This window comes from Carcharhinus amblyrhynchos, chromosome 3, assembly GCF_965287045.1.
Source record: "Carcharhinus amblyrhynchos chromosome 3, sCarAmb.v2.hapA, whole genome shotgun sequence".
In the NCBI taxonomy this organism is placed as follows: Eukaryota; Metazoa; Chordata; class Chondrichthyes; order Carcharhiniformes; family Carcharhinidae; genus Carcharhinus; species Carcharhinus amblyrhynchos.
The window spans coordinates 81,141,054-81,164,283 of NC_137326.1; the positions used below are offsets into that span (position 1 = coordinate 81,141,054).

A 23,230-nucleotide genomic window follows, 5' to 3' on the forward strand; every position below is an offset into this window, starting at 1 on the left:
TTTATTCACTGATACTATGATAATGATAATTAGACCCTAATTTGTTGTCAAAATTATGGTGAAGCTAATGGCACACACTGTTATTTATGTGCCAATCAGGCAGTAAGTTTAAGCGAGGGATAGATATTCAGTTGAACTCAAAAATCCAAAAGTGATTGTTTATGTTGCACCACTCTACTGTTAGCTTATCAAAAATGTCAACTCACAGATTGCATTGAATGGCATCAAGGAGGTATTGCACAATAGATACAACTAAATTTGTCACACAATTTGTCACAAAGTTTAAATTTGTCACAGATCACCAACAACCTGTCCTGGTCCCCCCCATACCGACACTATAGTTATTAAGAAAGTCCACCAATGCATCTACTTTCTCAGAGGACGAAGGAAATTTGGCATGTCAGCTCCGACTCTCTCCAACTTTTACAGATGCACCATAGAAAGTATTTTTTCTGGTTGTATCACAGCTTGATATTGTTCCTGCTCTGTCCAAGACCGCAAGGAACTATAAAAGGTAGTGAATGTAGCCCTAATCCATCACGCAAACCAGCCTCCCATCCATTGACTCTGTTTACACTTCCAGCTGCCTCGGCAAAGCAGCCAGCACAATTAAAGACCCCATGCACCCTGGACAGTCTCTCTTCCACCTCCTTCCTTCAGGAAAAAGATACAAAAGTCTGGGGTCATGTAGCAACCGAGCCAAGAACAGCTTCTTCCCTGCTGCTCTCAGACCTTTGAATGGACTTAGCTTGCATTAAGTTGAATTTTCTTGACATCCTAGGTATGATTGTAACACAACATTCTGCACTGTCCTGATCCCTTCTCTATGAATGGTATGCTTTGTCTGTATAGCGCACAAGGAATAATACTTTTCACTGTATGTTAATACTTTCGACAATAATAAATCAAATCCGATCATATCTTGTTCACTTCGTTCTGAGCACCCTTTTGATGATGGGATAAATGCTCATTACTGCCTGTCAACCTATCTTAAAATGAACTATTATCTTTATGGTGTCTCATTCCTTTAGGTTTTAATTGTTATTACAGATTTTCAAATGGTGAACTTTAAATTTAGTCCTCCTTTTATTTTTCCTTTTTGCCTTTTCTCTCCCTCAGTCCAATCTTTCTTTCCCTCCCTTTATTATTCTTTTGTAATTGACTTAATCCACTCTATACTTTCTTCTCAGTCTTTCTGTGGTACAGAGAATAGGCTGATGTTATACAACACACACAATGTTTTATGCATTGGCCAACCTGCCAGCAAGCCTCTTCACTGTCACAGGGCAGAGAGGAGTGACGCACCAATCTTACATAAGACTTTGCACAGAGTTTGCCGCCTTTTATAGCATGGAAGAGGTGGCAAAATGCATGATAACACTTGCAGGCACCAACATGATACAGCATCTGATTGCTGGGTTTGTCAGCTTCCAAGATAGCATAAACAAAAGTGGTGTTGCATAGGAAACTCATTGTGAAGTCAGGCAAGTGTCTTTTGCTGTTGTGCAAACTCAGGCTTCAAGGCTGTGGAAATCAGCACTCAGTGACTTTTCAGGGTCTTGCAGTGATCCAGCAATCTGTGCCCCAGCAGATTACTAGGATTGCTGAGGTGCTATCTGGAGTACTGGCTAACCCAAGCCAAATGTCTGCTGTATTCTGTCACAGTGACAATATTTATCTTCATACTGCAGTGATTCTCCTGCGCCGGTGACCTAGCTGATGCCATAAAACAGTCAGCCTAAGACTGGACCTTCTAGGGCCAATTCATCCTGCAAAGCCACAGCTGCTGGGTTAGCACTGTATAAGAGCATTTGACCAGTCAAAAATCCATAAGATTTAGGAAGGAAAGTAGGCTATTTGGCCCATCGAATCTGCTCTCCGTTAAATAAGATCATAATTGATATGATAATCCTCAACTCCACTTTCCCACCGTATCCCCGTGATTCCCTTATTGACTAAAAATATGCCTGTCTCAACCTTGAACATATTTAACAACCCAGCCTCCACAACCCTCTGCGGCAAAGAATTACACAGATTCACAAATCTCTGAGAGAAGAAATTCCTCCTTATCTCTGTCTTAAATGGAAGGTCCCTTACTCTGAAATTATGCCTACTGATTATGCCTAGACTTTCCCACAAGGGACTTGTGAACCTCTCAGCTTCTACCCTGTTAAGCCCCCAGAGAATCCTATATGTCTCAATAAGATCAACCTTGCAATTGCTTCACTTCTCCACCCCCCACTTCCACCCACCTCTTCCAGACTCTAAAGGACGTCATCTCCATTTCAGCTGGCTGGTCTTGAGTCAGAATCACTGCTCACAACTCTCCTATGATAAGAAAAAGGGGCTTGCGGGCCAGATTGCTGTTGTGCAGCATCATTGGGTACAGCAGTGTGTGTTGTGCTCTGATTTGGGCACGATCCAGTATGTAAGTGTAAATACATTATAACATTTGGAGCATTTTTCAAGGTTAGAATTGACAATTTTGACTTTCTTTTGAGGCACTAAAGCTTGAATGTCACCATTTATGTTATCACCTTTATCTATTCTGTACATCTGCTTTGAAAACAAAATTGTATCTGAAGCCTTTGATGCTCTTTAAATTTGCTACTCACAAAGCTAATTTAAAATAAATAGTTGGCAAACTGGAAAATAGCATGTTTTGTAGATGCCTTGATATTCATTTTTGGATTAGTTTTAAGTTGCAAAGACAGAATGCCTTGATGTTCATTTTTGTATTATTTTTAAGTTGGAAACAGAATGAAATGTTTCTAGTTTTATAAATACAGGAATTTTTTAGATGGTATAAAAAAAGAAATCTGTGCAGAACTTCTGTCCTTTTTATTTTGCAGCATCTACCGATATGTTCTGGAACCAGAGATTACTTTCACAGCAGCTGGCAGCTTTGCTTCCGGACCAGTGGCCAAATTTTTGGATATGCCTCAGTCTCCCCTCTTCACTCTTATCATCAACACCCCTGAAAGTTGGATGGTGGAGTCTGTCCATACGTCTTATGATCTCGACAATATTTACCTGAAGGAGGTGTGTCTTGTTAAATATTTGGAAGTCCAGGCTAGCGTGACCAATATACAAAGGCAAAGTGAGAAAATTAACTGGTGTTGGTCTTCCAGCATTCCATACAAAAATGTAGGAGATGTGTAGTTTTGAAAAAAAACATGCAGTGATGCAGTAGTTACTCTCGACCTTAGAACTCAACTAGGATTTTGTATCCATTGCTGGGCATCACACTTTTAAAAGGGACATCAAAGTCTTAGAGAGGGTACAGAAGAGAGATGTGAGAAACTGAAATGTTCTCCTTTAGAACAGTGAAGTTAAGGGGTGACTTAGCAGAGCTATTGAATATTGAGGCATTTTGATCAGAGTAAACAAGGAGAAAAGTTTTTCTCTGAGCAGGTAACCAGGAGGGACAAGTTTAAGATAATTTGCAAAAGAAGTAAAGAGGAGATTAGAATTTCTTCTACACAATGAGTTGTTATGATCTGGAATGCACTGCCAGAATGGATGGTCATGGATGAGAAATTTCCAATACTGATAGTTTGGAAATTTACTATTGTTCTGGTCTTTGGGGCTGGTACAGGGTTTTTAAAAAATCACAACTTTGCTGTCATTGATAGCAGGAACTGACTGCAGACCTATGATTACAGGGGCAGTCAGCATGGGAGAGACAGAACTGCTCCCCAAATCAGAAATTTACTCTTCCAAACTGGCTGCTGCAAGTCCTTAGATTGCAGGTTTTCTCTCTCTTGCTATTCTTCCAGAGATAGGACCAATGATTGGAGGAACGGTGAGAATGGGAGGGTGGGAACTTGTGATTGGAAGAATTGGAGCAGGTTATTGTAGCTGGTCCCGTGTAGGAGACTTTCAGCTGCATCGTCACCAGTTCTTTTTTGACATGTTCCAAGAGACCAATGAGAAGAAAAGAAGGGCGTTCTCACCAGTAACCAAGTAGGCCGAAGCCTTTGCTGAGGCTTAGTGTTTGGATTTTAGGGAACTCTAAAGTTTGCTGGTGGAATCGGTGAGAAAATTGTTCAGAGATACAGCTTCAGTTACTCAACCTCATGTTGGGTGGGTCCCAGCTGCTGTCCATTGTGCATCCGCAAAAATGACTTCCAGTGAACTGGAGGGCACTAATTTGGACCCCCTTTGCTTCTAGTGAAAATGCTTTAAACATAGGTAAATTGCCTTGAGTAAGTTGAGTGCTCTTTCAGTGTGTAGGAGAAACAAGTTCATTACAGGGTTGGCCATGCAGATCACAGTGGGAGGGGAAGAACAGTTGGTAACCCATGACAATTTGACACAGCACTGGCTTGGTCTACTTGGGACCTCAACGCTACTTAAGCACCACTCATGGAAGAGGCTGTGGTTCCGGGCATGCTTAAGGGTGATCAGCCTGAACCATGTAATGCGTAAAGTCCAAAAGATACCAAGGTGCTTGACTGTTGATTTAGAAAGAGCATCATGGACTGGGTCTGGTGTTAGTGGATGAACTGAGGTGCCCATTACATAAGCGTGGAATTGACATTACATTACCAAGGAGGCCAGTTTGCCCTTCCTTGGCATTACTGTTTCGTGACTGGCGCCACTGCCCTTGACAATGGCACCAGTCGAGGATCTGCAACGACCGCTGACAGAGGCAATGGCTATGATGAGGAGCTGAGTCCGGGCAAGATAGAGAATCCAGTTTGGGGTGAGGGAAGGATGGAGAAGATTGGGAGGGAAAGGCTGAATGAGTGGAAAGCTGAGAGCAAAGCGAGGCATGGGTGAGTGAGGGTGAAAGGATTTGGGAAGAGGGGCTACAAAGTGCGTGAGTGAGGGCACCAAGAACATAGGGATAGGGTTGGTGGAGATAAGCTTCATTGATTCTTCTGTCAACACGGAGTACAGAAAGTTTGACTGAAACCTAAATGATTACACAATATAACATTTTACAAAGTACTTAACTCAGATTTTTATATTTGTATGTTGATCTGTAATACATGAACTTGAATAATAATGCGAAATATTACTGTGCTGCTTTTTTACTGTTTTGTTTATCGCTAGCATCTGAGGTCATGGTAATTTTTCATGTGTTTATACTCATTCATGGGATGTGGGCATTGCTGGCAAGCCTAGACTTTGTTGCCCATCCCTGAGTAAGAAAGTGGTGGCAAGTTAAAATGGCGTTATGATGGAAAATAGTTTGCAAAGCAGTACTGTAATTCTTTGCATCACTTTTGTATGTACACAAGTAACAATGTCGTATTCTATTGTCAGTATGGAACTTCATTCTATATTAGATACACTAACTGCTTTGAAAGCTGAATGCTGAAGGACATTTACGATTTTATACAAGTGCATTGATCCACAAGTCTTGACAGTAATAAAAAGTAAACAAAGGGGAAAGTAATGTTTCTAGCCACTTGAAGTCAAATGAGCCTATTCATTTGAATAGAAGAGCCTGTAAGTATTTGCATTTTACTACAGATCATAAAAAATGTTTAAAATTGCACAATTCCTTGGCACAAAAAAAAGTCAGACCTTTTTGTCTTTGGCCAATCTCAACCTTGGATTGTAACTTTCAAGAGAGAATTGGATACATACTTGAAAATGAAATGTTGAAGGACTGTGGGGAAAGAGTGGGAAAATTGAATTAATTGTCGAGTTCCTTCAAACAGCTGACACAGGCATATTGGATCAAATAGTCACCTTCTGTGACATAAGGTTCTGCGAACCTTAGTAACAACATAACAGCTATTACAATAATATGAAGGCCTTTATAATGATTTCTGAAGATGAACTTAGAGTTTTTCAGTCTCTCGTCCTAATTCTACATTTTCAGATTGATGGCGGAGTGGCAGCAGAATATGAGTTGGAGTACCTTTTGTTGGAGGGACATTGTTACGATGTTTCAACAGGGCAACCCCCCAGAGGACTCCAATTTACCTTGGGAACCAATGCAAACCACGAAATTGTGGACACAATTGTAATGGCAAACCTGGTAGGTGGCAGAGCTTTTTACAAATATGTAAATTAATCGTGACCAATGTTTTTGAAATAAGAGACTCAATATATCCACAAGTATGAACTGCTGTCAGAATCCATTGTTTTCTTCCTTCTGCACTAATTGCCTTTACATTTTCATCAGGTAAGTTTATTTTTCTTTTTCTTTTTTCCAGTTGATTCTATTCTTCACCCCAGAAAAATTCAACCAAACTTGTTGCAGCAAACCAATTTGTCTGAAATTCAAGTTTCACAACATTCTCTATCAAGGTTTCACAATGAGTGGGGTGTTGCTCATGGTATTATTTTAAATGAGAATTAAGACATAAGAAATAACAGCAGAAGCAGACCCATTGGCTTTTCCAACCTGCTCCGATAACCCTTGACTTCCATTTTGATCACAAACCTGACTTAACTGTGAATATATTCATTGACTCAAACCTCCACTGCTATCTGTGGAAGAGAATTCCAAAGGCTAACAACTCTCTCAAAGGAGAAATTTCTCCTCATCTCAGTCTTAAATGATCCCCTTAATATTCCTCCGTAAGAATTCCAAAGCTGTACATGGTACTCACCAATGCCCTATACGGTTGTAGCCAGACTTCCCTACTACACCATTTCCCTTCCAAATTACTTGTTATATCTCTATGGGAAATTTTGTTCTTATGTATGAGAACACCCAGATCGCTCAGCATTTTGTATTCGCTTGACATTTGAATAATATTCTGCTTTTCGTTCTTCCTGCCAAAGTGGACAATCTCACAATTTCCCCACATGCTACTCCAGCTGCCACATATTTTGCCCACTTATTTAACCTATCTATATCATTGTCACATTTGTTATATCCTTCTCACCACTTGCTTTTCTACCTATTTTTGCATTGTCAAACTTTGGCTAGAATACAGTCAGTCACTTCAGCTTAGTCATTAATAAAGATGGTAAATGGCTGAGGTGCCTGCACTGATCCCTATGCAATTCCATTTGCTACAGTTTGCCAAGTTGAAAGTGACCCATTTATCCTGACTTTCTGTTTCTGGTTATGTAACCTGTCCACGCTACATCATGACCTCTTACCTCGTGCAGTAAACTTTTATGTGGCACCTCTTTGTCTTTTAGAAATCCAAGTGCGCTGATCTACTGGTTCCCCTGTTTGTTACATCCATAAATAACTCAAAATTTGTCAAACGCCATTTCCCTTTCACAAAACCATGTTTTGTGATTATGATATGATTTTCTAAATGTCCTCCTACCACTTCCTTAATTTAAAAATGGATTCTAGCAATTTCCCATTGATAGATGTAGCTAACAGGCTTATACATCTTGCTTTCTGTCTCCTTCCTTTATTGAAGAGAGGTATCACATTTGACTTTTTCTGATCTGCTGAGATCTTTCCAGATTCTAGGGAATTTTGGAAGATTACAACCGATGTATCCATTATCTCATCATTGTTTTAAATTCCTCCTTTTTGTCTCTTGATTTTCTACTAATCTTGATGCACATTTTATGTCTTCAATGTCAGGGCAAATACAAAATACTCAGAAGCCTCAGCTATTTCCTTGTTTCCTGTTATTAATTCTATTTAAAAACGTTTTTTCATGGGATTTGGGCATCCCTAATAGCCTGCGTGGGGGCATTTAAGAGTCAAACACATTGCTATAGGCAAGACCACGTTTGGTGGCAGATTTCCTTTCCTAAAGGACATTAATGCAACAGGGGAGCGGATGCCTCAGCCTCTCAATCTGCATAACAGGTTTGAGGTTCTTGCTTCCAGTCTGGACGCGAACAAGGGAGGTGAGGTCGGTGAGCAAACTGCACACGGTACAGTGATGCAGCAGGACATAGGCAAAGAGAAGGTGAAAAGGAACGTAGTAGTTATTGGGGATAGTGGGGTGAAGGGTATTGACACTGTCCTTTGTCACAATGACAAAGTGCACAGAAGGGTGTGTTGTCTGCCTGGTGCTCGGGTCCGGGATGTCGCATCTGGAGTGGGAGGGTGAGAATCCGGTCGTTGTGGTACATTTGGGTGCCAATGACGTAGGCAAAATGCGAACTGAGGATCTGGGGAGGGAGTATGAAAAGCTGGGAATGGAATTAAAAAGTAGAACCGACAAGGTGGTTATCTCTGGACTACTGCCTGAACCGAGTGCAGACGGGCGTAAGGTTGATAAGATTAAGGAAGTGAATGGGTGGCTCAGGGATTGGTGTGGGAGGAATGGGTTTGAATTTATGGGGCATTGGCATCAGTATTGGGGTAGGTGGGACCTGTTCGGGCAGGATGGGGTTGGTCTGAACCGTGCTGGAGCCAGAGTCCTGGCGAATTGTGTAAATAGGACTGTAGACAGGGCTTTAAACTAATTGGGGGGGGGAGGGTGCAAGGGTAGGTGACATTACGGGGGCTAAAGTTAAGGAGACGGTACAGGTAAGGGAAGAGGCCGAGGATGTCCCAATAATAAAGGGAGTAGGGGGCGTGAGTATGGTTGGTGGGATGAAGGCACTTTATCTGAATGCATGAAGCATTCGGAATAAAGTGGATGAGCTGGTGGCGCAGATCAGCACAAATGGATATGATCTGGTGGCCATTACAGAGACGTGGCTGCAAGGTGACAGGGACTGGGAGCTGAACGTCCAGGGGTATCAAGTGTTTAGGAAGGATAGGCGAGAGGGAAAAGTGGGGGTGCGTAGCTCTGCTGATTAAGGATAGCATCAGGGTGGTAGCAAGGGATGATATAGGAACCAAAGAGCAGAACGTGGAATCGTTGTGGGTGGAGATTAGGAACAGCAAAGGAAGGAAGAGGCTGGTGGGTGTCGTCTATAGTCCCCCAAATAATGATCTGGAGGTGGGGCGGGCTGTTGACGCGCAAATAAGTGCGGCATGCAGGAATGGAACGGCCGTAATTATGGGAGATTTCAATCTGCATATTGATTGGTCGACCCATGTTGGACGCGGTGGGCTCGAGGAGGAGTTCTTGGAATGCTGCCGGATAGTTTCCTTGAACAGTGTGTGTTGGAGCTGATGAGGGAGCGAGCTATCTTGGATCTGGTGTTATGTAATGAGGCGGGTAGAATTAGGGACCTTGCGGTGAAGGATCCTCTTGGGGAGAGTGATCATTGTATGGAGGAGTTTCTGGTGCAGATGGAGGAGGAGAAAGTGGGTTCCCGGACACGCGTCCTTTGTTTGAACAGAGGGGAGTACGGTAGGATGAGAGAAGAATTGGCGAATGTTGACTGGGGGAGCGCGTTGGAAGGTAGGTCTGCTGAGGAGCAGTGGAGGATCTTTAAGGAGATCTTTCTTGGTGCTCAGCAGAAATTTATTCCGATGGTTAAAAAGGACCGTAGGAGGAGCGGTAATAAGCCGTGGATAACGAAGGATGTGAAGGAAAGTGTTAAATTAAAAGCGGAGGCGTTTAGAGTAGCTAAGAGTAGTGGGCGAGAAGAGGATTGGGAGAGGTTTAAATGTCAACAAAGATTGACAAAGAAGTTGATAAAGAAGGGTAGGAGAAACTATGAAGCTGGGCTAGCGCTTAATATAAAAAAGGATAGCAAGAGTTTTTATAAATATATAAAAAGGAAGAGGCTGGCTAGGGTGAACATTGGACCCTTAGAGGATGAGAGGGGGGACTTAGTGGTAGGGGATGGGGAAGTGGCTGAGGTCCTGAATAACTTTTTTGTTTCGGTCTTCACGGAGGAGGACGTGAATAATTTGCCGGGTGTTAGCGATGGAAAGGTGGTAGGACTCGAGGGTCTCAATGACATTATTGTTACTAGAGAGGCGGTGCTCGACAGACTGGAGGGACTGATTGTGGACAAGTCCCCAGGACCGGATGGAATGCATCCGAGGGTTCTGAAAGAAATGGCGGAGGTGATAGTGGATGCCTTGGTGGTTATTTTCCAGACGTCGCTGGATTCCGGGGAAGTGCCGGCAGATTGGAAAGCGGCTAATGTTACGCCGTTGTTTAAGAAGGGTGCCAGGCAAAAGGCAGGGAATTATAGGCCAGTTAGTTTAACGTCTGTTGTAGGTAAAATGTTAGAATCCCTCATCAAGGAGGAAATAGCGAGGCATCTTGAGGGGAATTGCTTGATAGAGCAGACGCAGCACAGTTTCGTTAAGGGGAAGTCGTGTCTGACAAATTTATTGGAGTTCTATGAGGATGTGTCTAGGGCGGTGGATAGAGGAGAGCCGGTGGATGTGGTCTTTCTTGATTTTCAGAAGGCGTTTGACAAGGTACCTCACAAGAGGTTATTGCAGAAGGTAAGGGGACATGGAGTTGGGGGTAGGGTGTTAGCGTGGATAGAGGATTGGTTGTCAAATAGGAGACAGAGAGTGGGGGTTAATGGGTTCTATTCGGATTGGCGGTTGGTGACTAGTGGAGTGCCCCAGGGGTCGGTGCTGGGGCCTCAGCTATTTACCATTTATATAGATGATCTGGAGGAGGGAACCGAGTGTAGGGTGTCGAAATTTGCTGATGACACCAAGATTGGTGGAACGGCAAATTGCGCGGAGGGTGTGGAGAGTCTGCAGAAGGATCTGGATAGGCTAGGCGAATGGGCCAGGAAATGGCAAATGGAATTTAATGTTGGCAAGTGCGAGGTGGTCCACTTTGGTAGGAATAATGGTAGGAAGGACTATTACTTACGTGGCGAAAAACTGCAGCAGGCGACGGTGCAGAGGGACCTTGGGGTCCTTGTGCATGAGTCGCAAAAACCCAGCCTGCAGGTGCAGCAGGTGGTCAGGAAGGCTAATGGGATGCTGGCCTTCATAGCGAGGGGGATTGAATATAAAAGTAGGGAGGTCTTGCTGCAGCTGTATAGGGCATTGGTGAGGCCGCAGCTGGAGTACTGTGTGCAGTTTTGGTCGCCGTATTTACGCAAGGATATTTTGGCCGTGGAGGGAGTGCAGAGGAGGTTTACTAGGCTGATGCCGGAGTTGAGGGGGTTGAGCTATGAGGAGAGGCTGAATAAACTAGGCTTGTACTCGTTGGAGTTTAGAAGAATGAGGGGAGATCTCATTGTGACGTATAAGATGATGAATGGGATGGATAGGACAGAAGTGGAGAGGCTCTTCCCACTCAGAAAGGACAGTAAGACTAGGGGGCACAGCCTCAAGATAAAGGGGGGGACGGTTTAGAACGGAGTTGAGGAGGAACTTCTTCACTCAAAGGGTGGTGAATCTCTGGAATTCTCTGCCCGTTGAAGTGGTGGAGGCTGCCTCGCTAAATATTTTTAAGACGCGCGTTTGATGGGTTTTTGATAAGCGAGGGGATTAAGGGTTATGGGGAGAGGGCGGGAATGTGGAACTGAGCCACGACAGATCAGCCATGATCTTATTGAATGGCGGGGCAGGCTCGAAGGGCTGGATGGCCTACTCCTGCTCCTATCTCTTATGTTCTTATGTTCTTAAGTTCTAGATGGGTTTTTACGGCAATCGATCATGGTTTTAATGGTTATAGACTTTATAATTCCAGACTTTTTTATTTAATTCAAATTTCACACTCTGCCAAGGTGGGATCTGAACCTGGGACCCTGGGTCTCTGGTTTACTAGTCCAGTGGTGATAATACTATGCCAGTGCATCCCCTGGCCTCTAAGGGAATGACACTTACTTGAGCTACTCTTTTTCTTTGTGTGTATTTGTAGAAGCTTTTACTGTCTTTCTATTTCTTGCTTGTTTACTCTGACAGTCTAATTTTTCTTTTTGTACTTGTGCAGTCATCTTTTGCTGATATCTAAAATTTTCCCAATTATCTCTCCTACAGCACTGACACAGCGTTGTAAGCCTTTTATTTCAATTTGTTACCATCCTTAACTTCCTTTGTTAGCTATAGATGGTGCATCTTTCCTTCTCAATAAATTATAAGAACATGAAACTATAAGCAGGAGTAGGCAATTCAGCACTCATTATTCCGCCTTTCAGTACCATCATGGCTGATCTCACTTTCACCTTCCTGCCCGCTCCCATAACCCTTCACCCCTTAGTCTATGGCCTCTCCAACAAGGGGAACCATCTACTCTACATCTACCTTGTCAATGCCATTTAGCATCATATTTACTTAAATTAAATCTCCTCTTTCTTCCGAACCCTGGCAAGTGTAGGCCTAAACTGTCGGCCTGTCTTCATAAGACAAGTCCTTCATCCCTGGAATCGTCAAGTGAATTTTTTCTGAACTGCCTCCAATGCATTTTCATCTGTCCTTAAGAGGACCAAAACTGCGCACAGTACTCTAGATGCAATCTTAACAATGCCTTATACAGTTGCAACACCATTTCACTACTTTAATACTCTATTCTATTAGCAATGAATGCCAAAATTCTACTTGCCTTCCTTATTGTGTGCTGCACATTCATGCACAAAGACTCCCAGATCTGCACTGAAGCATTTTAAAGTTTCTCTCCAGTTAAATAACAGCTTACATTTTTATTCCTCTGACCAAAATGGATAACCTCATGCTTATTCACATTAAATTCTATCTACCAAATGTTGGCCCACTCACCTAACCTATCCATTTCCATTTGCAAATGGATTATTGTATGATCCTAGCAATCAAAGGCTGTAGCAAGCCTTCAATTCCATTCATCCCTGACTCACGTGAAATCTCGGTGTGGAGATGCCGGCGTTGGACTTGGGTAAACACAGTAAGAAGTCTCATAACACCAGGTTAAAGTACAACAGGTTTATTTGGTAGCAAACACCACTAGCTTTATGCTATCTCCACTCACATTGTCTGCACCTTTAAGACTTGATTGGCTGCAAAGACCCTCATTCTAATCAGTATTCTGTAAACTGAGTGTGTACCTTTATATGCCCTGTTTGTGATCAGAACTCCCCACTCACCTGACAAAGGAGCAGTGCTCCGAAAGCTAGTGGTGTTTGCTACCAAATAAACCTGTTGGACTTTAACCTGGTATTGTGAGACTTCTAAGTGTGTTCACATGAAATCTGCCTTATCTTCTGCAATGCTTTATTCCTGATTCTGTCTGTGCTCCATGTTTGCTTCCACTTCCCCCTTGGCCCACCTGCTTCAACTATTCCATCTTCATTCACTCCTTTTGCAGGCTTAACTGCTGTGTACATTGAGATCCTGCTAAAACGTTACATCCTTCCAACACTGGTCCACTTCCTATTCTATTCCTATGTGAGGTTAATTGACAAGTTGAATTTGCTTTTCACCTGAAAAATTGCAGTTCATTTGACAATGTATCCTGTCAAACCAAAGTGATTGCACTGAAACTAAATATCAATGTTGTATTTCTTAACAGGGCTATTTCCAGTTAAAAGCCAATCCTGGTGCTTGGGTGCTCAGCCTAAGGAAGGGACGATCAGAAGATATTTACAAAATTTACAGGTATATTACTGAGATAGTATTGACTGCTAGCAACACTTGAAACCTGCTTAACATCAACTACTCAATAAGACTGGAACCTTTGATTTTGTGTTTATAAGGTTAACTTTAACAATCTGGCTGAAGATGGTACCTTCTCTGGCACTTACTTCATCTTCCAAACAAAATAGGTGCACACATTTTTGCATATAGTGAACTGATTTTGATAATGCACTCCATGTTTAAGGACCTGTTTTAAGATGACTGTGGTGTACAACACACTCACATCATATGCAGGTCAATGCCACTGTGCTTAGTCTCACAGCTCAATTTGCACTCTTTTAAAACACAGTGCAGTCATATTTTGTTTTTTTCTTATGATGTATCCAGACTCGGATTTTAATATATGAATGCATTATATTCATACCTACATGGCTATCACCTTAGAAGAATTATATATATGCAGTATTTTGAGAGGTTTGGAAAAGATACAAGTACCTTTTTTTAATCAGTGCAGCTGATGTTGTCTTTGTGTGCTTTATCAATTTGCCAGTTTTACCCTTTCCCCACCTCTTCTCTCTTGACTGGCTTGGCCCCTTGCTGAGTAGTGGTTCCATGTGTACTGTCATCCCTGTGGTATTCAAGTAGCCATTATTCATGTGCAAATGTTGACCATGATAGCAGGTTTTTTATTCATGGGAGCAGTAAAAAGGATACAAAATTATGCCGTTCCCCAATGAACATCACGAAACGGGTGCAATTTGGGAGAAAGAACTAACAGTTCCTTCTCCCTGCTCCCCACCCATTAAGTGAGTGCTGACACTGGCATAACTGCTACCTGGGAACAGTTTGTATTGATCAGGGAATAGAACTGGTATGGCTCAACTATTTCCTGAATAAATTTGCTGGCTTAGCTAATTGCTGAATAAGTTTACTCAGCCACCTGTTACCATTCTAGTCAGGAAGTAGCATGTCAACAGAAAAGCCAAATGATGATAAGTAAGTGAGATGGTTAGAATCCTGTTTACTGCATTACTAAGGACCTTGTATTTTCTAATAATGTTTTGCAAAGTTTTTCTGACAAAATTGTAATTGTTAGCTATTTTTAAATATTTTGTTATGTTGCCTCCTTTTAAATACACAATTTTCATCTCCATCATGCAGCCACGATGGAACAGACTCTCCAGCTGGTACTGATGAAGTGACTGTGGTTCTTAATAGCTTCAAGAGCAAAATTATTAAAGTGAAGGTATGTGTTTAAAATTAGGGTTAAAGGGATAAAACTTTAAAGTTTAAATCAATTCAAGACTGTACCATGTGAAGTTTGTTCTTGTTTAGTTTTTTAAGCAACCTTGTTCAATATTTCCACACACTTTGCACAATGTGTTTAGCTTGGGAACAATTGCTAAATCGGAATATTTTTAGAAGGTAACAAAATTTTTAAAAATGTACAGCAGGTGAGAAAGGAAATGGGTGGTTTAACATTGCGAACTTTCAAACTTTTCGCTGGAACTGTGGTTGATTAAATTGTTGGAAAATAAGCATATACTGTTGGAAGATGGAAAAGAAATGGCTGATAATTGATTTCCAAACATGCCAATCCCATTGATGAGCAGTGTTGTTGATATGCCACTAGAGGATCAACTGTCCTCCATTAAGCCCAATGAAATTGATGAGCAGATTGCTCAATGGAAGAATCCTGTATCCAGGATTATTTAAAGATGACATTGATTTAGAGACTCAAGTTGGCATTTCTCCAAGGGTGGGAACTTACACTTCCCAGAATTTGAATCTATAGTCACATTGACATGCAGACTATGACATTAGAGACTTAACTGCAGGTCAAGCGTCGCCTGAGCAAGCTTACTTTTAGGAAGAAAATGAACATCTTGGTATAAGTTGTGACCTGAGGACAAGGAAAAACTCACTGCATATTAGCCTAAATAAATTGTTTTCGGTAGGCTCGTTCTTCCCGTTTACTTATAGCACATAAAATTATTTTAACTTGAAATCCACGCTGAAATGAGTAACCAATTTCTGACCTATGTCAAAAGATTCATTATCAGTGATTTATTCACGAGTTGTTTTATCATTGGTGTCTTGCTCTCCTTCCAGAAGATGCTACATAAGAAAACACACCTGTGATCATTGTGGTATAGAATATAACCTAATGCACTTCATTACTGGGTGCCCTTCGAACATTTGTAGAAATGTTAGAGTTAGTTTGAAAACCAGAATTAATTATTAAGCCACAATAATAATTTATGATATTTCTTAAATCCAAACCATAGAATCCCTACAGTGCATCAGGAGCCCATTCAGCCCATTGGTTCTGCACTGACTCAGCATCTTATCCAGTCCCCCACACACGTTGCTTCCCGCCTGCCCAATCCCTGTAACCCCTAATCCATTTTACCGACACAACTTGGGATGCTGAGGGGCAATTTATCATTGCCAATCCACCTATACATCTTTTGGATTATGGGAGAAAACTGGAGCACCCGGAGGAAACCCATGCAGACACAGGGAGACCATGCAAACTCCACATAGCCACCAAGGCTGGAATTGTTCCCAGGTCCCTGGCGCTCTGAAGCAGTAGTGTAAACTGCAGGGCCACCATGATTACTTGATATTTATTGCAGTGCTGCATTCCATAACCTGTTCCTCTTTAGAAAGATTTGAATTTATTAATTACTTTTCATGACCATTGGACATCTGAGTGCTTTACTATTGAAGTGTCATCACTGTTAAAATGAGGACTATGAGCACAAAGCTACATTGTTTGCTTTATTACGGTCATTAATTGTTCAATACTTAGAAACCTATAGTTTGTCGAAAATGTATTACAATGAGGACTAGAGAATGTTAAGTGGTTTTCTCCGGTTCTGCAGGTCCAAAAGAAACCTGACAAAATGAATGAAGAACTCCTTAGCGATGGAAATGCTGAAAACGAAGGCTTCTGGGAATCTATTAAGAGGTAAATTAACTCTTTGATCTGTAGAGATTATTAATTATTCATGAATAATTTCATTATTCATTTGTGGGACATGGGCGTTACTAGCTGGCCAGCATTTATTGCCCATCCCTAGTTGGCTTTGAGAAGGTGGTGGTGAGCTGCCTTCTTGAATTGCTGGAGTCCTTGTTCAGTCGGTTGACTCACAATGCCGTTAGGGAGGGAATTCCAGGACTTTGACCCAGTGACTGCAAAGGAACAGCGATATATTTCCAAATCAAGATGGTGAGTGGCTTCGAGGGGAACTTGCAGGTGGTGGTGTTCCATTTATCTGCTGCCCTTGTCATTCTAGATGGAAGTGGCCGTGAGTTTGGAAGGTGCTGCCTAAGGATCTTTGGTGAATTGCTGCAGTGCGTTTTCTAGATAGTACACTGCTGTTACTGAGCATTGGTGGTGGAGGAATTGAATGTTTGTAGATGTGGTGCCAATGAAGCAAGCTGCTTTGTCCTGGATGGTGTCAAGCTTCTTGACCGTTGTGGGAGCTGCACCCATCAAGGCAAGTGGGGAGTATTCCATCACACTCCTGATTTGTGCATTGTAGATGGTGGATAGCTTTGGGGAGTCAGGAGGTGAGTTACTCGCTGCAGTGTTCCTAGCCTCTGGCCTGCTCTTGTCGCCACTGTGTAAACATGGTGAGCCCAGTTGAGTTTTTGGTCAATGTTAAACCCAAACATGTTGACAGTGGGGGATTCAACGATGGTAATATTATCGAATGTCAAAGGGTGGTGGTTGGAGTGTCTCTTATTGGTGACGGTCATTGCCTGGCATTTGTGTGGCATGAATGTTCCTTGACATTTGTCAGCCCAAACCTGGATATTGTCCAGATCTTGTTGCATTTGAACATGGACTGCTTCAGTACAATCGCGAATAGTGCTGAACATAGTGCAATCATCAGCGAACATCCCCTCTTCTGACCTTATGATGGTGAGAAGGTCATTGATGAAGCAGTTGGAAATTGTTGGGCATAGGACATGACCCTGAGGGACTCCTGCAGAGATGTCCTGGAGCTGAGATGACTGACCTTCCACAGCCATCTTCCGATGTACCAGATATGACTCCAACCAGTGAAGAGTTTGCCCCCGATACCCATTGATTCCAGTTTCACTAAGGCTCCTTGATGCCACACTTGGTCAAATGCAGCCTTGACGTCAAGGGCTGTCATTCTCACCTCACCTCTGGAGTTCAGCTCTTTTGTCCATGTTTGAACCAAGGTCGTAATGAGGTCAGGAGCTGAATGACCCTGGTGAAACCCAAACTGGACATCACTGAGCAGGTTATTGCTGAGTGGGTGCCACTTGATAGCACTGTTGATGACTCCTTCCATCACTTTAATGATGACTGAGAGTAGCCTGGATGATTATTGGCTGGGTTGGATTTGTCCTGCTTTCTATGTACAGGACATACCTGGGAAATTTCCCACATTGTTGGGAGAACTGTATACACAGGAGTTACTTCACCCAGAGATGAAAAGTCAGGATCACTAATCCACAATGCCAATGCTAGCCCTACGCCCCTGTTTTAACTTTTTTTTAAAGCAATTGATTATTTATTATTTCTTTTCACAGAGGATTCACTGGAGGACCAAAACCTGAAGAACTGAAATTGGATAAGGAAGATGTCATCAATATATTTTCAGTTGCGTCAGGTCACCTTTACGAGAGGTTCTTGAGGTCAGTTGAATATCTCTTTCTGATCACCTCTTAGTTGTTTCATTTTTGGCTTCCAGAAACTTTATGCATCCTCAAGATTTCAGAACAGCATTCGAGTCAATGTCACCAAAGTGTTTTCCAGTGTGTGCAGAAAAGATCTTTACAATATTCATTTGTGTAGAGACAGCATAGCAGGAAAAAAAACTTGAGCATGTCTGAAGTACAGCTTTGAGAGTTTGGATTGGTGTGGTCCTGCAAATTATGTTTCAGGAGCCATGCAATCTTTGGGCCTCACCATAGGTACCTTAATTTACTAAAGAATCAATAGCATGCATACAAAGAAAGCATTAAGACAGTCCTGATGGTTCAGTGGTCATGACCACTGACCTTGAGGAATTAGTGAAGTTTCAAGACTGGCACATTAGCGTTGTTACATTAACTGATGGCAGTCTGGGTATAATTTGCACCTGTTAAGACTCCTAATGTAGATCATTTTGCAGGAATCTTTCTAAAAAAATCTCGTAAGGTCAGCATTGGGCTTAGTTACAACTTTCAATCCACTTCTGCTATCAAGTAGCTTTCTGATGTTTGCAGCCTCATACCTGATGAATAGACACCAATGAGGAACTGGGAAGAAGCAGGGGCTGTTGGTGCTTGTCGAATTACCACAGAATAGCTTAATGCTTTTATTAGGAGAGAGGCAATAAAATATAAGGTAAAGTTTGCCTGTCTGCTTTATTGACTGGCATTTCAGTTGTGCATAAAAGGAAAATTGAGGTTAAATAGCATTTTCCCCATATTTAACGTAATGAATTTATAGTTCCAGAATGTTGCAACAAACTTCTCTGCTCTGCCAACTTACCGTGGTGGATTGAATGGAAATGGCTTTCTTGAGCAACACAGTGGTATAGTGGTTAGCACTGCTGCTTTACAACTCCCGGGATCTGGGTTTAATTCCGGCCTTAGGTGACTGTCTGTTTGGTTTGCTCGTTCTCCCGTTGTTTACGTGGGTTTCCTCTGGGTGCTGTGGTTTCTTCCCACAGTTAAAAGATGTGCAGGTTAGTTAGATTGCCCATACTAAATTCCCCATAGTGCCCCGAGTTGTGTTGGTTAGGGGGATTAGCTGTGGGTAAATGTGTGGGGTTATGGGAATAGGGCTGAGGGGAGGCCCTGGGTAAGATGCTCTGTCGGAGAGTTGGCGCAGACTCGATGGGCTGAATGGCCTCTTTCTGCACTGTAAGGATTCTATGATTTGTCTGTAGTTTCTGTTGTCATCTATGCAATAATGCACCTAAAGGTTCAACTTTGTTTCATTATCTTGCAAAAGGTGATTGAAACACATAGAAAATGTACAGAGCAAGATATGCCTTTAGGAAGGGGTTATAAGAACCACGAACACGTCTGGCTGTGGCACTAATAAATTTCTGTTGATGGAGAAACATATTTTAGAATTTCATAAAAGATCACTGCAGTATCTGTTTTTCTGGAATTTCAAAATTGTGAGGAAAAGGATAAAAAGTTCCCTAATTTGTCAAAGGACTCCAATAAGACACAGATGCCTCAGCATAAGGCTGTATTGATTGAAATGTTATAAATTTAAGTATGTCAAAATGCCAGAGAGGAAGGGAATAACAGCTGGCAATTAGTCAACAAATTTCACCAGTATCATATTGAAGTTGTTGAGGTTTGACATATTTGTTGCCCCTTACATATCCATATTTATAGCCTGATTTATGGTCTGTACTTTGGCTTCATTTGGAACCATTGGGTAGTAATGAGTTCTGTATTTGACACCTGCATTTTTTTTGGTAGACAGTTCCTCCGTAGATATGTATAATAAACATGCTGTCTTCCCTCTGCCTTGCAGAATAATGATGCTGTCAGTGCTGAAACATACTGAAACACCAGTAAAATTCTGGTTCCTTAAGAACTACCTCTCGCCCACATTCAAGGTTTGTAGAAGAAATTAATCAAATTCTAGCATGGTTGGCAAGAGCAAAGATATCACGATCCATTTAAGAACGTGTATAGTTACTGACTGGTCACGCTTTGGCTCTTTCTCCCACATATAGCCTTTTTAAATAATGGAGCTGTGATTGTCATGCCCTGATCTTTAGGGATCTGTACAAAGTTTAGCAAAAATAACTAATTTCTGTTCCTATTACTTTTTCAGATTTGTGGGCAGAAGTTGACAATGCTAGGCACTTAGCTGATTTTACAAATATCTAGATATGTTTTGCATTGTGTTTAGCTCCTAAGTGTTATTAGACATCTGATGTACATCTATTATGTTATACATCTATAATGTTCCTCTACCTTCTCTCCTGGCACTATGTTTATTAGTTGCATTGATGTTCCCCACAAATTCTTTTGGCAAAGCTGATGTGTTGACATTAAATTAGGGCTTTAATTTAGCCAACAAGTGCTTTGTGATGACACTTCATGTTTGAAATAGGAAAATTACCTTCATTGGCCCTAGTATCTTTCAGCTTGAACATAAAAATTATTTGGCCAACAGATGTTCAAAACAATAAAAGCAAAATACTGCAGATCCTGGAAATTTGAAATAAAAACAGAAAATGCTGGTAAAACTCAACCTCTGTGGAGAGAGAAACAGAGTTAACACTTTGAGTTCAAAATGACTTCTTCAGAATTGAAGCTTCCATGAGCCAGGAACCATACTTCGGAACAATTTCGAAGAGGGGTCACATTGGACTCTAAACATTAACTTTGTTTCTCTTTCCACTGATGGATGCTAGACCTGCTGAACACTTGATGTTAAAAATTATTCTGTTATTGCTTTTGATTCTATAATATTTTTAAACAATTTAGCATTTTAGTTTCACCTCTCCCAAAGTGTCACAATATAAGAAATATTAGATCTGGGCAGATTTTAAATCCAAAGTACAGCTGCATTTCAAACAATGTTACCACATACCCAGCATGAAGGATTTGCAAAGATTGTTTCACCTCCATTGAACATGTCAGTTTATCTTGTGTAATTGCTGACGCGTTTGTGTCAAAATAATGATTGGTACAATTTGTACTGTTTTCTGAGAGATAATGATGTTCATTTGTGTTCTGGTAGGAATTTATCCCACACATGGCAAAAAAGTACGGTTTTCAATATGAACTGGTGCAGTATAAGTGGCCCAGGTGGCTCCATCAACAGACTGAAAAGCAAAGAATAATCTGGGGCTACAAGATCCTCTTCCTGGATGTACTTTTTCCATTGGCTGTTGACAAGATCCTGTTTGTTGATGCCGATCAGGTAATTTTTTTTAAGATGCACCGTTTCATGTTACAAGTAGTACATATAACATCTGAAGATTGTGAGCCAGACTAGTGAGTATTGTTGGCCTATTCACTCCTGGCAAGTGGTAACTCCACAGTTTTAAAACATTTGAAATCCTGCAGACTACCCCAATAGATGTGCTTTCAAGCAGTGATAGTGCATCAAAACAAACAATTGCCTTCAGGACCCAAAATATTCATTGGGACGATGGATTGGATATGACATTAAGTATCCTGTTGCAAAAAGGAAGCAATGACCCAGATTCTCTTGTAAGAAAGAACTGACAATAATTGGCATAAGGAATAGAAAAGATTTTGTTTTACAAGATGTTGATGGGGTGGAGATTTCACTGAAGGTCTTATTGTCAACTTCTTGTCACAGTACTGGTTTTGAAAAGATGTGAAGATTTTGAAATGGAAGCCAAGGCAAGACTATCACTTGGAATTGATTGTGCTTTCCTTTGATACATATCAAATATTTGATGGAGACCGAATGAACAGTAACAATGGCCAGATCTTTTTCCTCCTCAATCTATCAATTTTCTCATCTTCTTCACTAATTCCACAGGAATCATGGAAGCTCTGGTACCGTCCCCACACTGCATTCTTGATATGAGTCACTGACGTATTTAACCATAGAGCACATAACAGTCAACTCCAACTGGCCTCCAGCAGAGATTATTGGATTGCAATTAGAGAGGAAGATGTAGTTGACATACTCCTTAACCCAAAGGTGCTGGGACTAGTTCAGTGTCACACCGAAAGTTAACTAACTCACAACAGACTGGGTACTAAACGCAGGTCTATAATCTGTATAGTGCAGCAGTTCAATACCTTGAGTTAACCAGCAAAGCTATTAGATGACTTTTTAAATTTGTCTTGAATAGATGAAAATAGAGACCAGTTCTGTGGACAAACAAGCAGTCAATAAGATTTCCATCCCTTTTTGTGTACAATTCTTTGAAATGCGTGAATGTAAAGTTCAATTAAAGAGCTTCCATAATCAAATTACTTTAATAACTAGTCTTATTTTTCATCCAGTTGTTTTGGATTTGAGTCCATATCAAGGCAAGCCAAGCAGCTTGTAGTTTTTGTCTTTGCAGGTAATGCATTTTAACTTGGAGAGTTAGATGGGACAGTGATACAGTGGTTGAATCTGATTTGGAGGATGCCTCTTGATAAGGATAATAGTTTTTTGTTTAATAAAAACCAACAAGTGATTCTTAGAACCTTAAAATGGAAAGTTGAAATCATGCTGGTAATTATGCTTAAGTCTGTATTTCTTCAATTTATTAGCCTTCCTATGTTATAGCTAACAGCTCAATTTAGATATGTTTTTAGGCTCATTCAGTTGCTTCAGCAAAAGTCGCAAAGTTCAATCGTCACTGAATCACAAAGTTATAACAGATGTTGGCAGCCCCTCCTAGGAGTTGGGGAAAAGCTTAATCCATTTCCCTGATAGTTTTTCTTTCTCACAGATAGTACGTACTGACTTAAAGGAGCTGCGTGATTTGGACCTTGAAGGAGCTCCCTATGGGTATACTCCTTTCTGCGAAAGTCGCAAGGAAATGGATGGATATCGCTTCTGGAAGTCAGGTTATTGGGCAAATCACCTACAGGGAAGGAAGTACCACATAAGGTATAAGTCTAACAGTTTATAATTGAGCAATTTGATTTCGACATCTACCTTTTTATAAGTCTTTTGACTCTCATGTACCATCTGTTCTGTTTTTAATTCATTGGTTGTAAACTGCTTTGGCACATTCAGAGGTGTCAAAGACATTAGATGTAAATACATGCTGCCTGACCTGCTGAGTATTTCCCAGTGTTTTTTGTTTTTTTTCATTTATCTCATGTGTTTACTTTCTGATTTGTCACTACTCTCATTCTGCGATTTTTATTTTTGAAGCCAGTTTTGAAAGTGGACCTGTGTTTCATGTATGCGTGAACACCAAAGAG

At 41.3% G+C, this 23,230-nt stretch overlaps 1 protein-coding gene across 2 annotated transcripts in view; it reads left to right on the forward strand.

Annotated features, from left to right (window-relative positions):
• uggt1 (UDP-glucose glycoprotein glucosyltransferase 1) overlaps window positions 1-23,230 on the forward strand; it is a 131,962-nt gene that overhangs the window by 75,754 nt on the left and 32,978 nt on the right. For both annotated transcript variants that reach the window (XM_080185439.1, XM_080185440.1), the window contains 9 exons: window positions 2,853-3,042; window positions 5,840-5,998; window positions 13,254-13,339; window positions 14,480-14,564; window positions 16,207-16,292; window positions 17,894-17,998; window positions 19,845-19,929; window positions 21,066-21,248; window positions 22,750-22,910. In XM_080185439.1, coding sequence (XP_080041565.1) covers window positions 2,853-3,042; window positions 5,840-5,998; window positions 13,254-13,339; window positions 14,480-14,564; window positions 16,207-16,292; window positions 17,894-17,998; window positions 19,845-19,929; window positions 21,066-21,248; window positions 22,750-22,910 — 1,140 coding nt within the window. The remainder of the gene's footprint in view (window positions 1-2,852; window positions 3,043-5,839; window positions 5,999-13,253; window positions 13,340-14,479; window positions 14,565-16,206; window positions 16,293-17,893; window positions 17,999-19,844; window positions 19,930-21,065; window positions 21,249-22,749; window positions 22,911-23,230) is intronic.